This window comes from Brachycentrus maculatus, unplaced genomic scaffold (genome assembly GCF_059751285.1).
Source record: "Brachycentrus maculatus isolate JH-2025_06_01 unplaced genomic scaffold, ASM5975128v1 h1tg000077l, whole genome shotgun sequence".
In the NCBI taxonomy this organism is placed as follows: Eukaryota; Metazoa; Arthropoda; class Insecta; order Trichoptera; family Brachycentridae; genus Brachycentrus; species Brachycentrus maculatus.
The window spans coordinates 996364-1012160 of record NW_028280831.1 but is presented as its reverse complement, the minus strand read 5'-3'; the positions used below and the strand labels follow the sequence as shown (position 1 = coordinate 1012160).

At 29.9% G+C, this 15797-nt stretch overlaps 1 protein-coding gene across 1 annotated transcript in view; it reads right to left on the bottom strand.

Moving 5' to 3' along the window:
- Positions 1-15797, bottom strand: part of Ptx1 (pituitary homeobox homolog Ptx1) — an 82524-nt gene that overhangs the window by 22858 nt on the left and 43869 nt on the right. The window contains exon 3 of the mRNA XM_088257243.1: positions 9305-9493. Within this exon, the coding sequence (XP_088113369.1) occupies positions 9305-9493 (189 nt within the window). The remainder of the gene's footprint in view (positions 1-9304; positions 9494-15797) is intronic.

The following is a 15797-nucleotide window of genomic DNA, read 5'->3' as shown; positions in this document are numbered from 1 at the left end:
GCTGTCTAACTCGTTTATTTGAGTTTGGATGATTTCATCGAATTTCGAGTGTATATATTGTCGAACATAAAATTATCTGCATTCCTTATCTTTGGTGTCACGATAACTATCTTCATTTTTCATAGAACATATCGATACATGAAAATTTACAATTCTGTTATCTTTGACTTAGTAAGAAAGACTTTACTACGCGATAATTATAAATATATACACATATTATGCAGATATAAAAATGTAAGAGCGCTAATTACTTGCACCGTTGAAATAATCAGCTATTAAAAAATTAAATGAACATGTTTTTAATCTTATATGATTCACATCCATATAAATAATTTTGATATAAAACCTTAATATATATTTGTAAAAAATGTTTATTTTTAAATGTCTTTGACAAGTTTAATCCAGGTTTTGGCAAAAGTAGGAATAAAAATAAGAAATGATAAAAAAATATATTTTCATTACCAAATCCACAAAATTGAGTGTCCAAATACTTCACAAATCTGGGATTCTCGACTTAGGAGTTATGTTAACATTTTTGAGTAAAAATTACAGTATTGTAGAATGGTAAATAGTACACGTGTACAAATTTATGATTTAAAATAACCTACGACGGGTCGCAAGCCCTGTAAATACCCAGCTACCATATTCTTCTTCATCTACTCGTACATTAAGATGTCAAAATGTATAAATTTATTACATGTAGTAAAAAAATATAAGGTAATGGCGAATAAAGCAAAAACAGGGTAAAAAGTGCAATTCGAGTAATGTTTAGAGGAAAAAAATGGAATAGGCTTAGGATTAAATAAAATTTTGAATGAAATAAATACTAACTAACTTATCATCATGCCGCTTCTATGCAGGGGTAGGCAGAGAGAAATGAAAGCCACACCAATCTGTCTTTGCACGCAATATTCGCCTCTTCCACATTAATTCATTTTCTTGTATACACACACTGATTATTCTGACTCCTGACCTGACTACTTTTAATTATTTAGAACACTTGATGTCAAGTTTTCCTTGGTCTTCCTCTGCTTCTATTAGTTACCACATTCGCCTCATAAATAATACGATAAGTAATTATACATATAGAAAAGAAATGGTCCAAAAAATATGTTCTACTATAGAATTAAAAAAACACATAATTTTTATTTGACCAACGACCGGGTTCAGTCGTAACCGGCATCATCAGACGCAGTCTGTCGAAGTCGGTTAAACCCGGTTACTGGTCAAATAATATTAATGTGGAAAAAACTAAAAAGTTGTTATTTGATTCTATAAATGCAGTTCCACCAAGAAATATCAGTACAAAACATGAATAAATATGAACTAGTACATAATTTTGGTTGGCCAATGTTTTTAATTTTTTGGTTATTTTATACGTTCCCATTTTGGTCCTGGCAAACGTCGGCATGTTCCAACGCTAGTAATGTTGTCAGCGAGGAATGATGGATCGTCGGTTGGCGGCCAGTGGATGTTGGACACAAAGCTTTATCGCAACACACCTTTCCCAATAATCAAAATACTGCTGATAAAGACACTCTGATAAAGATGCCTTTTATTACCAACGTATCTGGATAAATATTTTAATTTTCCAAACCCGCGTTCATAAATAATGTTTCGAATAAACCAGCTTACTTCATAACTCTGTATTTACAACATTTTGAGTGTGTCCAAATACTTGTTCACAAAATCTGGATTATCTCCAATAACAATTAAATTATCTGGTCAAATTATAAGCTAAAATAATAAAAATGAAAATTATATTTTCTGGCGTTTCTCGTGTGTGTGATTGTAATCCAGGATTCGGACCTCTTATACTAATATAAGAGTTTCTGCTTGATAAAAAGCTTCTTTACAACTCCCCAATAGATGTCTCAAGTGAAGTTCTAGTGATTCAAGAACAAGGTTTCTAAATTGGTTCATATATATAGATCTTCCAAGAATTTGAGTAGTGTGGTTGTCAATAATGGGTAGAATTGATAAATGTTACACGTGTGTAAAGTGATCACTTAAACCAGCCTATGACGGTTGTCAGCCCCGTAAATGCTCAGACTCCCATATTCTTCTACATCTTTGATGACATGTAAAAAAATAATAACTCTATATTTATTATTGAAAATAATTAAACACTCAATAAGTTTTACTTCATTACACACTATATACATATATTTATTTTGATTACATCACCTGATAATAAAGGTAAAATAAGTCTAAAATATCTGAATGAAAATAGATAGTTCACCTTTGTAGTGAATAATGTCTTGAAATAAGTGTTTAGCTTGTTGATGTCGTGTTGAACCCGGATTTGTTGCCCAGGAGGGTTAAATCTTTAAAATTCAGTTAGAACATGAACACTAAGGGGGAGGTTTTTCATTTTTCATAACCCTTTTTACAAATATTCTTAGGAGTTATCAATCAAGGGACGAAACCTATAAAATGGTTTTGTTGAGAATCAAACTCTCTTAATTTGCTCGATTAATATAACAATCTTTAATGATATATAACATATTATTTACTGATTTGGCATTAACATTGTGGAATGACATGATTGTTTTATTAAAATTAAACACTTGAATAATCCACTTTATCGAGTTTCATTTTTATTTACGACTAGTTTCGAAAACGACCATTGTTTTCATCTTCTGGTACAAATTAAAGCAGCTTCAATTTATACCAGAAGATGAAAACAATTTTCGTTTTCGAAACTAGTCGTAAATAAAAATAAAACTCGATAAAGTGGATTATTCAAGTGTTTAATTTTAATAAGATATATGACATTATGTGAATATCTCATATTTAATTTTCAGGTATTGTTATATGATAATTGATTTACCATATTTTCATTTGGAAAACTTAGGGTTACGTTTCCGTCAATAGAATTATGGAATAAAGCACTTTTGACGCTTTTTTTCTTTCTATGACGACCGCCAAAGCGGTTTTAGCATTTAACTGAAAAACTAGTCAAAAATACACAACATTAAATTTTTGTCTTTCAAGATTAAAAATTTCCATCATTATTGTACATCGTTTTAGATTTATACATCAATTCCGTTCTAAATATAGCTATAAAAGTTTAAATTCCAATAGCATGAATATTTACATAAATGTATGTATCTGTAAAATGATTTAGAAGTCCATTTTAATTGGTGATCTCAAGAACTCCGGTTTGAAAGTAATATTAAGAAATACAAAGTAACATACTAAATATAAAAACTAGTTTTTAATCTTCAAGTTCAATCTCCTCAACTTTTATTTACAATTAATTCAAATAATGACTTTTTTTACCCCACGCGTTTAAGACAATGTAACCACTCAATGCTTTGTGTATATTTTTTTGCAAAGTCGCGATAAAAGCACTGCGTATTAAGTAAATTGTTCATTTAATCCATTACTGAATCCGAAAATAAACTAATTAAATAGTTTTGTTTCTCTCTCTATTGATACTATTTTCAAATGTCTACCTGAATGACTTCATATTATAGAATTACTTCAAATACGTCCTAATTAAATAAAAACCTGTAATAAATATTATTTATAAACTTTGTCCTATTTGTGACAGTGAAGTTAAAAAAATACTTTTTAATCATCAGTTTTGTGATTTTTTTACAAACTAAATACTAGTTCTAAATATAAATTTTGAATAAATCTATCTAAAATAGACATAACGTTAATCGTAATAGACCTAACTAAAATAACATAAATCACGTTTAAATGTAGTTATCCTAAAATGAATTTTATTTTACCCATCAGTTATGTCTTTTAGTTAACTTATTAGTTAACTTATTATCTTAGCAACAAAATGCAACTCCCATCTAAAAAAAATATATTTTTATGGATATGTAAGTATGAAGTTATGAGAATGGAAAACTGTTAAACTTATAATTACTGTATATTGTATAGCGCCCTTAAGGTGATTTCTCACGAAAACGGCGCTATATAAATTGACCATATTTATAATAATTATTTGTCTTTTCAACTGTTCTGAATGTTAATTTATTTGCACAGCACCGAGTATCAAGTTCTCTCGCAAGTTCGGCAGGCATCTCTTCCAGTTTCCAGCTCCAGGCGAGAGATTAGCGGCCGACAGTTTTAAATGATCGGAAGGATTTTGCAGCGGCGCTGCTGCGCGAAATATTCAGCCAGTCTGATATGTTTATGCGGCTGTTCTTTTGTGGAGTTCCGACTTGAAAATTTAGAGTTATTTATGGCGTACAAGGCGAACTTTTCCAAAGAATTTTGAGACAATTTTCCTTTGAGAATTCTCCCGAGATGCGGTGTGTACACACACTTTTACAAAAATAATGTACCTAGTAACAACTATTCATTTCTTTGAACTAACATTAACTAGACAACATGTTTTACAAGGAGTAGAATATCAAAACGTAGTGCCTAAACGTAATTTCGTTAAAAGCAATATTTTCTGCATGACGAAAGTTTGATAGAATCTACGGTAATTATTTGTTAAACATTACACAAAATCGAATTAAAATATTCACAGTAGTAAATGTAATGATTTATTAGTACACAACGGAGTCCTTATATCAACCCTAATGTATAGAAGTGAAGCATGGAGTAGACAAAAAATATGAAAGTAGACTGAAGGCTATCGAAATGTGATCTCTTTCTGACAAATCTGAAGCAAAACGATGATTGTAAGATGTTCGATTGGTGAAATAAGGAAATGATGCAACAAGATTGATACAATTTATAAAACTGTATTGAGATAGTTTGAGCTTGTGGAATGAGTGAGTGAGAAAAGAGAACGATAAAACAATTTTTAAGTGTAGTTGTAAATAGTAGCAGAGGAAGTCCGAGAAAAAATAAGGCATGATAAAGTATGTCAAATACTTGAAAGCGGTCGGTCAGGAGTCACAATAATCAGCGGGTATATAGAGGAGATGGATGAATACGGAAGAGGCGTAGAATGTTTTCAATGATAGAATTATGTGGCGTTCTGTTCTCTCTGACTACTCCTGCGGGAAAGCAGCATGATATTTTTTTTCTTTATTCTAAAATATTTTGCATTAAAAATACACACAAAAAATTAAAAAAATTAAAAATATTAGTTGGTTAGTTAATATATTTTAGTAGAATATCAAAACGTAGTACCCGAACATTAATTCTATGGCTTTGACGATTAAAATTAAAAAGAAATCTCTCCTTAAAAGATTTATTATGAATATTGCAAGTAATTATAATACTATATCGCATCATATTCTGTTCCTGATGTCTAGACCAGACTTACAAAGATGAAATCTCAATTCAAAGTAATAAACATTTTCTCGAGAACGTGACAATCTCCAAATTACTTCCAAGTCAAATCAATTAGTTGAAAGCATTCAAAGCTTCCAAGTCAAAAAGAGAGCTTTCGTTGGACGCGGTGCCGTTTCGGCAGAGCAGAATTAGGAGTTATCGTATCTTGCGTCTAGTCTCCGTTGTCATCAGACAGTTGGGCAATATTTTCCGTTTGATCCCTTAATCCTCCCGTTATCCAGTTTTATCCCCGCGTAACACACGGACTAACACGATTAGTTTTGATTTGCAAACAAGAGCCTAGTATTTGATTATCCATTAATCTCGTCTATATCAAATTTGTATCAAATGGTGCTTATCTTGTTAGATGGGTTTATAATACCTACATTTTTTAAACAATGTTAACATTTCTCCAAGCATTTTTATAAGCGGATTTTTTTGTTTTTTTTTCTGTTTTTAAATTACCTATAAATGTTTATATAACCTGGCTTTCTTTAAAACCAAATATAAAAATACCAAATTATAAACATGAACCTTAACTATATTTTGGGGTCTTTAGTAGGTTATCCTAATTTATTTATAGATTGGACATTTAATTTTTAGAACTCTATAAAATAGAAAAATATTTAGAATATTAAAAAAATAATGAAACAATACCTTTTCTTCAAAATGCAAAAGCAACACTTTCTGCACTATAGCAGGTAAATACTAAGTTAAAAATATGCCGCTTTTGTTGGAATATAGTACGTTTTCTGGGCATTCCGAAAACATGCACAACTGAAAATTGACGATTTTTGATAAAGGACGTTGTTGAAAGGAGTGAGCGATTAGCATGTTACCAAATTTTTAAAATATATTATATCACTTTTAAAAATAATATTGGCTGGCTTAAGTAATTATATTATACACTGAGTAACTTCAACATTATGCTCACTATTAAACAACCAAAATATTGGATTAATTTTCGAAAGTTTTGAAAATGCAGTATTGGACCAATCGCATTTGTATCTTAGTTGAATCTTACGGGTGTAACTGCTATCTGTGGAGAATACGTTTCCCCTTTTAACTTGAGAAGAGTATACTTTCAAAATTTTATTTTCACGTATTTGGAGACGACAGCAATATGATTTCAATTTGTTTATTCTAATTTGACAAGAGCCAAGTTGTAAGCCATGACAATTCCCAGACCATATTTCCCTTCGTATAAAAAGGCTTAGTTTATGTAAAGACGCCAATATGTGGTATCTTATAATTGACCCTATTAAAAACCAAACCCTGAACGTAACAGATTTAGATATAGTTCATATGAGCGCCAGCAACTTTATTACGGAGGCATACAGGAATAAGAAAACATAATTGTCGTACTAATAATAAATTTATGATAATTTATACATAATATAATGATCCATATTTTCAAACATGATTATTTCTCCGCCGTAAGTCAATAAGAGTAGCGAATAGATAAATGTGTTTCGTTCCTCCTCCTTTGATCACGGACCATCGGTATAAATCTGCCGGTCGTTATAGATATTCCCGCGTATTAGGGTAGTATTAAGTATAAGAAGCAGGTATTACTCGGGCCTTACAGCTAACTCGATCATCCAGACACACTTTGTGGCGGAACGGCTGACCGAGGGATTATCTGCATTTTACGAGTCTGTTTCTGGGAGCGTCAGCTGAAGTGATAAACTCCTCGGCGATCTCTCGTGGTTCTACGAATACACATGTTGAAATTATTGTCTCGGGACCGCGACTGATCATGATATTATTATCCTTAGAGTTTCTCGTAATCCTACCAGTGAAATATTCAACTTCTGCGCCTCGTAAACACATCTACTTTGATCAATTTATCGACTTTACATATTATTTGTATACGTGTATATCCGTGTACATGTATGTTATACGTTCGTTATAACATGGAGTACTTGTTTTGTGGTACGTTTGGCTACTGTGTAAAATGTCCCGGGTTCAATTTTAGCACTGCATACATATATTATTATAATGAATATTTTTCATATCTGACGCCAGTAGTGTAAGACTGATCACCTTTTTTTTAATTATCTGATATTAGACACATTTTTAGTATCCCATTTTTATACAATGAAAATATTGCTTACATTAGCGACGATGATTTTGTTAATTGAAGTAACATATTGTTTTTTGACTGATGTAAGTATTAAATTTATGACATATCAATATTGACATAAGACGTATATTATTAATTTATTTATTTCTTGGATAATTAATTAATTTAAAAAAACACCTCAAGGGTTCTTGAGATATGTTATATTTACATAATAATGTAAATATGTTTTTTTTACAATTATATTTCATCTTAATTTTTTTTGGAAAAACTTTCAAAATAAGGAATTAGGTAGAAAAAAGTTTCAAATTAACTAACATTTACTAGGCCATCAAAATATATCTCTTTGGTTGAATGGTTTAAGTTTAAACCAATAATGATTGAATCTAATTGCCGAAAGTGATTGTCTTCTTTTGTAAAATATTTCAAAATATAACAGATCACAGGACTCAAAAATGAATGTCCTCTTTACCTGCCAAAGTGAGGCACGATGCACCGACGTTCGCAATTAAAGATTACAATATTTACATACAATAAATTTGTACGGTACAATTTACTTACAAAGATCATTTGGCCCAAATTCTTAACTCTGCAATTCGCAACAAAGTTAACATAATGCTTGAAATTATCTATATATTGTTTTGCAGCTGTAGAAATAAATTATTCGGTAATCTGTTCAATCTCGAATTAATGAGTCTGGGACAACGATTTTATTTATAGCCTAATATATTCAACGGTAGTCTTGTATTAATCCATCGTAAAATTGTTTTTCGTGAATATCCATCTCATTTTCTGAATATTCATATTGAAATATCTGTAAATATGTTTTTTATATAATTTTTCTGCGTCGTTCAAAAAAAAAATGTAAATCATTAAAAAATAAACGTATTTTTTTTTTATAAAAAAATTGTCATTTAAAAACAATATAAATTTTTACTTTCCTGTAAACATTATTTCGACTTTTTAAGAAAATTGTTTTTTCCATATTGATTATTATTTTGAACATTTTCTAAGCTCAATGCTGAGATTATTTGAAGTAATGAATATTCATAAAAAAAGATTTCATGTGAAAGAAGCGGTTTAGTGTTTTAAAAAATATGCTTGACTAATAATATTTATCCAAATTTGAAATAAATATAAATATAAATGTGATTGACAATTTTTTTTTATCTAGGGAGTCAAATCTAGGTATGTACTTATAGTCTGTGATTTTATCCAGTATATATATATATATATATATATATATATATATATATATATATATATATATATATATATATATATATATATATATATATATATATATATATATATATATATATATATATATATATATATATATATATATATATATATATATATATATATATATATATATATATATATATATATATATATATATATATATATATATATATATATATATATATATATATATATATATATATATATATATATATATATATATATATATATATATATATATATATATAACCATATCCGCTCCCTAGGTGGAGCATATGGAGTCCACAAACTGTCTCCAGGCTTTTCTGTCGGCTGCCAGCTCCCTTGCATCCTCCCAAGTCAGATCCGCGTCCCGAAGTTCTGACGAGGACTGCCGACGAATTGTCAGCAGTGGTCGTCCTGGGCGGCGCGAACCTGATGCCTTGTAAAAGAGGCAAGCTTGATTAAGGCTCTCAGGAGGCATGCGGAGTACATGGCCAAGCCAACTGAATCGCCTTTTCTTGACGACAGAATATATGAGTGATTTTTTTCATATATATAGTTCGCCCAGTAGTAGATAATGTTGTTTTAACCTCCCACATTTCGTTGCTACGAATTGTGTAAAAAAAATCGTGAATAAAAAAAAATGACGATTGACATTTATCATTGGTGTTATTGCAAGTATTTTTTTGGTTGATTAACGAGGCACATTTATGAAACACTATTTAAAAAATGATACATTACCATCGTCTGTACCTTTCCTGTCGCGTGGTCTGCTTCGTGCTGGCGCGTAGGCCAGTTGGTGAGGGGAAAGGCCGGCGTGCTCGAGCGCGCTGGACGACGCGCCTGACGTGCCCGAGGTGCCTGACGCGCCCGACACTGATGTCAGGGAGCTGTGCGCGCTGTCCCTAAAGTCGCCGGTCTCCGCCCACACTGGAAATGTACAGAGTTATTGCAGCGTTGCAAAGAAACATGTACATATAGGTAAGTTAATATCCATATAGTACATGTGGTAAGTAAAATATAAAAGTAAGTATATAAGTAAGTATATAAGTATATAAGTAAAATATAGTAAGTAAGTACATATAGTAAGTAGAACATATCGCTCACTCCTTTCAAGAAAGTCATAAATCAAAAAACTTTTTTCAGGAGAACGTTTTTAAAGTTTAAAAATATAATACAATGTATTAAAAATAAATATCAAGCCACTTATTGAACTTTTTACTGTGCAACAGATCTTTTTTCAGGTTAAACCTGAAGGTTTTTTTCCATTTGAAAAATAAATAGTTTATTTAAAAAAAAAATTAAACAATACCATTTCTTTGAAATGCAAAAACAACATTTTCTGCCCTAAAGCGGGTAAATATTGAGTTAAAAATATGCCTCTTTTACTGGGATATAGTACATTTTCTGGGCATTCCGAAAACATGCACAACTGAAAATGGACAATTTTTGATTCATGACGTTTTTGAAAGGAGTGAGCGATATGTAGTACATATAGATATGTAAATATCCTGCAATATCAAAACCTTATATTAATATTATTATTTTATTGATTGTTTCGGCATTAACTTTGTGGTAAGACACGATGACCACTTAAGCTATATTAATTTTCACGACTAGTTTCGGATGCTAGCTACAGATGCTTCCGTTTATAGGTCTAAATATACTATAAGTTTATATTCAGACCCGTATATAGAAGCATCAGTAGGTTCCGAAACTAGTTGTTATAATAAATATAACTCAAGTGGTATAAAACAAGTGTTCTCATTTACAATTTAATATTATTGTCAAATGAGATTTTTTATAAGTTCATCCTTTTCGTAATTTTATAAAAATCCAAAAAGGGTTACAATATTTGATAGTTAATAATTACTTATTTATGCGTACTACTACTAATTTATGCGTATGATCTACTTCAGGTTTAATTTATGCAAATTGAGTTTAAATCAACAATAAATGTTAATTTTCCAATTCGTTAATTTTTTCTCAATGGAAAATTGTATGGATAAGCTAGGAGGGAATCCGTTAGGCGCTTTTGGCAAATGGGCTTAAAATAAGAATTTCTAATAATTACTGGTCAAAACGTGTCTAACCAAAACGTGTCTAACCAAAACCGATTTCAATCGCTAACCGCGTTCCTAGCTTCTAATAAATAGATGGTAAGTACATGTTTATTCATATGTAGTTATAAAATAAGAAAAAAATAGTCAACGTCGTAAAAAAATAAGTAGTTTAAAAATAATTACAAGTGTGTTTGTACTCGTACCTACTATGCAAGCGAGGGCTGTAGGTAGTATAATTTAAACGCTTTAGTTTATGGTTCTATTATTATAACTGTGAACTATGAACCTGATATTGTAGCTTGGACCCAATGTGACGAAAACGTCTCAAAATATAGAATTATTGATTGCCGGTATTTTTGCTTTTTCAAAATTAATATAATACTGTGATTTTATTAAAAATTTTAAAATAAATGTCAATGTCAGAATTTTCCTGAAGAAACGTAAACATATTTTCTCCGATTTAGTATTTGTGAATGTGGTTTGTTTTGATACGCCAGAACATACCATAAATAAAGGAAAAATGGATCTTTTCTATTGGAATTAGAGAATTCACTCCAAGAAAAAATATTGACCTGTACTGGAGTACAAAAGTAAAAAATAATAAAAATACGTAGTTGTCAATAAAAAATTAATGATCATCAAATTAAAACAAAGTACATGTTGATATAATTATTAGATACTACATTGAACTCATTTAAGGGTGAACAGCCATCAAAGAAAACGGAAGAAAAAATATAATTACGTAACGTCAGTTGAAATGTCCCGGATTGTTAAATTAAAATTATTTTTCTTTAATACATTTTACATCTTCATGCATATGCAATACGTATACAAGCACATAAATATTTTATTTATCGTTTTTAATGGCGTTAGGAAAATATACCGACAAAAGACTAAAATTTAGAGATGATGCTGCTCAATTCATTTGCTTCGTGAATTATTATCAAAAATAATACCTTTTTTCTAGGCAAATTTATAGGTTGTTATATGTTTCATCTCAATTATAGTTACTTTACTTCGTTTGCCTTTTCAATATGTTTTTATTTCATTATTGATTTACAATTTCATTAAATTATATTAAAATTATGCTTATATCATTCCAAAATTAGATTAAATAGATTTTTCTTTTCAGTTTCAAGACTCCTCTTTCACCAGTATTATAAATATGTTGTTAAATTTTAAAGTATTTTTTATTAGTAAATTATAGAATTGATGGTTATAGGGGGTGAGTAGGTATAATAAAGGTTTTTTTTAATGATTTTACTATTACAATTCTCGTAAAAGTGTGGTAGACGTTAGGTAGAACTTTATACTTTTGTGAAAAAAAATATAATTTCCCCAATAAATGTAGAATCAGATTGGTTAGTATATTTTAACCACGACTGTACAACCAGACATCTCGGCGTAAAATATTTCAAAAATACGTGCCACAAACCCATATCAGTGTATGAATACTTTCAGCCGAAAAAAATTGACAGAGTAATAAAGTGACTCCGGGTCGACGATCATATAATTTTCGCTTCTCCGACATTCGTGCACATCCGACAGCTGTGGCTGCCGAGGTATAAATCCGACGTTGAAATAGTTTTTGGGATGTCATACGGGATTAGTGGAGAGTTTCCCCGCCTGAGAAATTAATTGTAGCGTTTTGAGACCGCACTGCGGTGTCTGGGAGACACTTTCCTCGCGTGGGTGGAAGCCCTGAGCGGTGAAGAAGGGTGGAGGAGACGCGAGATTTATTGCCAACCCTGCTCCGAGATGCAGACTTGAAGGTTGCTACTAAAGACCGATTATTGGCTGCATTTTGCAGCACAGACAAAAGATTTACTGCCAGCAGGGGAAGGAAATTTAGCAACCTTTGTACATAGAAATTTACTGGGTAATACAGTTGTTATCGAGTTTTAAGAGATGAATGTTAAAGGTTCTTATAACGAAAATATTATTTTAAAATGCTTATATAAATTAAGTATTATTAAAATAAAATATATTATTTTTATTATTTAAGATTATAATTTGACCAGATAATTTATTTACAACATTTCAAGTGTGTCCAAATACTTGTTCACAAAATCTGGATTATCTCCAATTACAGGAGTTATTTTGATATTATTTTAGTTTTGTCATGATTATACATATTTAACAGGTGGTTACCGTGACGGATGTCTTGAGATTGATTCTCATGGGAGTAAAAATAAATATAGGTGATTTTTACCTCTTATATGTATTTGATAACACTAGTACTTGAAGCGCAGGACTTCTCACATTGTCTTCATATAGTTAAGGATAAAGATAATACTTATTTAATACAATGCAGTGCCCTATACACCATTGGGTGAGGATAAGTGTTAAAAGAAGAAGAAAGGAGTTATGTGTTATAAGAGATGGCAGACATAGGGGTTGTAATGTGCACAGAAATAAAAAAAATGGTTTTGGATGGAAAAAGAGCAAGTTACTCCAATGATAAAAATAGCGTATTTATAAATAATATTGGAATAATAAATATACTTGAATTATAATGCTATACCTTCCAGGTATAAACAAAAGTCACTTATTGATTCAATGTAATTTTTGTGATACTAAACAATAAAAAGTTTTTCCCAACTGGTTTTGATAAATGCTGATTTAAACAAATTAGTCAAATGGTTGACATATCATTGGTGAGTATGTTAAACAACAATAATGATTTTTATAAGTGATTGTAAAATGGCTCATTTTTATGTTAAGTTTAATATTTTAGTATTTTTTCGTACAAAGATCTTAATATAATAATAGATCATAGTAACATCTCTAAAAATATATATAAAATATCTTATTACTCGTAATACCAACCTTCAAGATTGATAGATCGTAAAATAATTTGTAAAACACGCGTTTTAAAAGAGGAGTCGTAAAGCGTTTAGAAATTTCACATTCCAGTACGAAATGCAGTAAATATATTTGAGTGTCTTATAAAAAGGCCATACAAATTACTCGTGACAAATGAACTTTATGTTTGCCCGTTAACACTTTAACAGCCCGTGAAGATGTCTTTTTGTTCGGAAGTAACAACCTATTAGTTGCATGACAGCGAGTCGCTGGGGACTCCCCTAACTAATTAGTCTAACATATAAATATAAACTATCATAGACTGAACATCTTCGGAAGAAGAACTTGCCAATTTTATCTTAAAAAAATATTAATACATATCTGTACTATTGAAAAAATATATATAATTGTACTATTGAAAAAAAAAAAATTTGTAAAACAGTATTTGTGTACGGAATGGGAAGATTATCATTATATCAATAAATTTCAGTTCAATGTTGAAAATCTGCGTTTATTTTACAAAAAAAATCTGTTTGAAAAATTAAAAATTAAATTGAAAGAATAATCTAATACAATTTCACCCGACACTGTCTATCCTCACTAGGTAAACTAAATTTAAAAAAAATTAAACTGTTAATATTGAAAAAAAAAATGTTATATAGATAGGTATAAATGTTCATATCATACATTATCCACATCTGAATAAGCGCCCTTCAGGTAGTATTTCGGAAAATGACGCTTTTAATTTATACAAAATTATTGTTATTATTAAAAAAAGTTTTTTAAATATTTTTATTTGGACATTTACTGTATTTTATTGTAAATATTTGGTTAACATAATATTTATATGCGAAAAATTCCTTAAAAAATCGAATATGACATATGATAAATACGCTCATCTGGATGACTATTTAAGTACTATCAATAAAAAATCGTATTTTTTCTTCGCATATATATAGCATGTCCACTGTTTGTGCTATCCATGTACCACATTTATCCATCTCGTATTCATAATGATTTGGTTTGTACATTTACATCTCTTGGGTTAGGTGAGCCCTTATTGAAAATTTAATAAGATTAAGGTTTGATATAATATGAAAAAAATTGTGTGGTTTTCGTTTTAAAACTTTGATGTAATAAAGGAAAAATATTTTTTATCGACCCCTAAGTTTCAGAATTCAAAGACTTTGAATCGGGGAAATTGAAATGTTCGAATTCGAGTAAGGAGCATGACTGCATTCCCGACCGTTTAGCGCCTGTCACATTGGTCATTAATATGCATGGTGCTCGTAGAGTCGTCGCAGATCATGACAAAAGTAAATAATCTCTTTTTTAAACAAAAAATATATATTAGAATTAGATATGTGAAAAACACGTAATTAAGAACCGAATATTTTTAAGCATAATCCTACGAAAAGTGTTTCTCTATAATATTTTGGAGAAATAATCCATGAAACAAGAACCTTTATTATAAATAAATATCGATTTTTATAATGCTTATCGATATTTAGCTTTTTTTTTAAAGTCAAATAGATTATTTTAACCTACCACCAAATATATAAGTATAAAAGTGTTAAATATTTATAGAATTGATTGAAAATTAATGAAAAAAAACTTGAAAATATACAGATTTGCCAGGATCAGAACAACCGGCAAGCGGATAATCCGGAATGCTTAATAGTTCAAAAATCACTGATAAAATAGTTTTTTTTAATTATCGCACGTAAAACTCCCCAACGAGTGCATTAAGTACGTTGAAATGTCTTCTGGAGAAAAAAATAATGCTCTTAAAAATTGTATTATTGTTTTCGGTTTTATATTGTTTTTCAAGTGATAGAAAGTAATAAATTACCATCCATCCCTGTGAACTGAGATTTTTTTGAACTTTTTTGAAATGGGTACTACCCGAATACTTTTTTTCTTCCAGAATTCCAGTTAGTAAGTCATTTAAAGTAAATAAAAAAAATACACCTATCCACAGATATATCAATTTAACAATTAACAATTAACATGAAGAGACGTTTCTTTATATTAATTTGCCTTACAGCATGCCGGAAAACAAAACTATTTTATACAAATATAATATAAATATATCATAGAAATTCAGGTCCCTATGACGAATGCACCAGCGAGCCGCGCCATCTTGTAATTTAATGCTTGAACGTGTTCGTTTTCTGTGTTTTACATTTTTATTTCTACAAATTGAGAGTCGTAAAAAACAGGAATAGAGATGAGAAAAAATCCCCTTTTCTTGAAAGATGTTTGTTTTCAGTTTATATTTTACATTACATTAACATCTTCTCGAACGTGACTCTTCACTCATTAACTGATTCTCGTTAAAATGAGGGATTTATTTTGTGAATCAA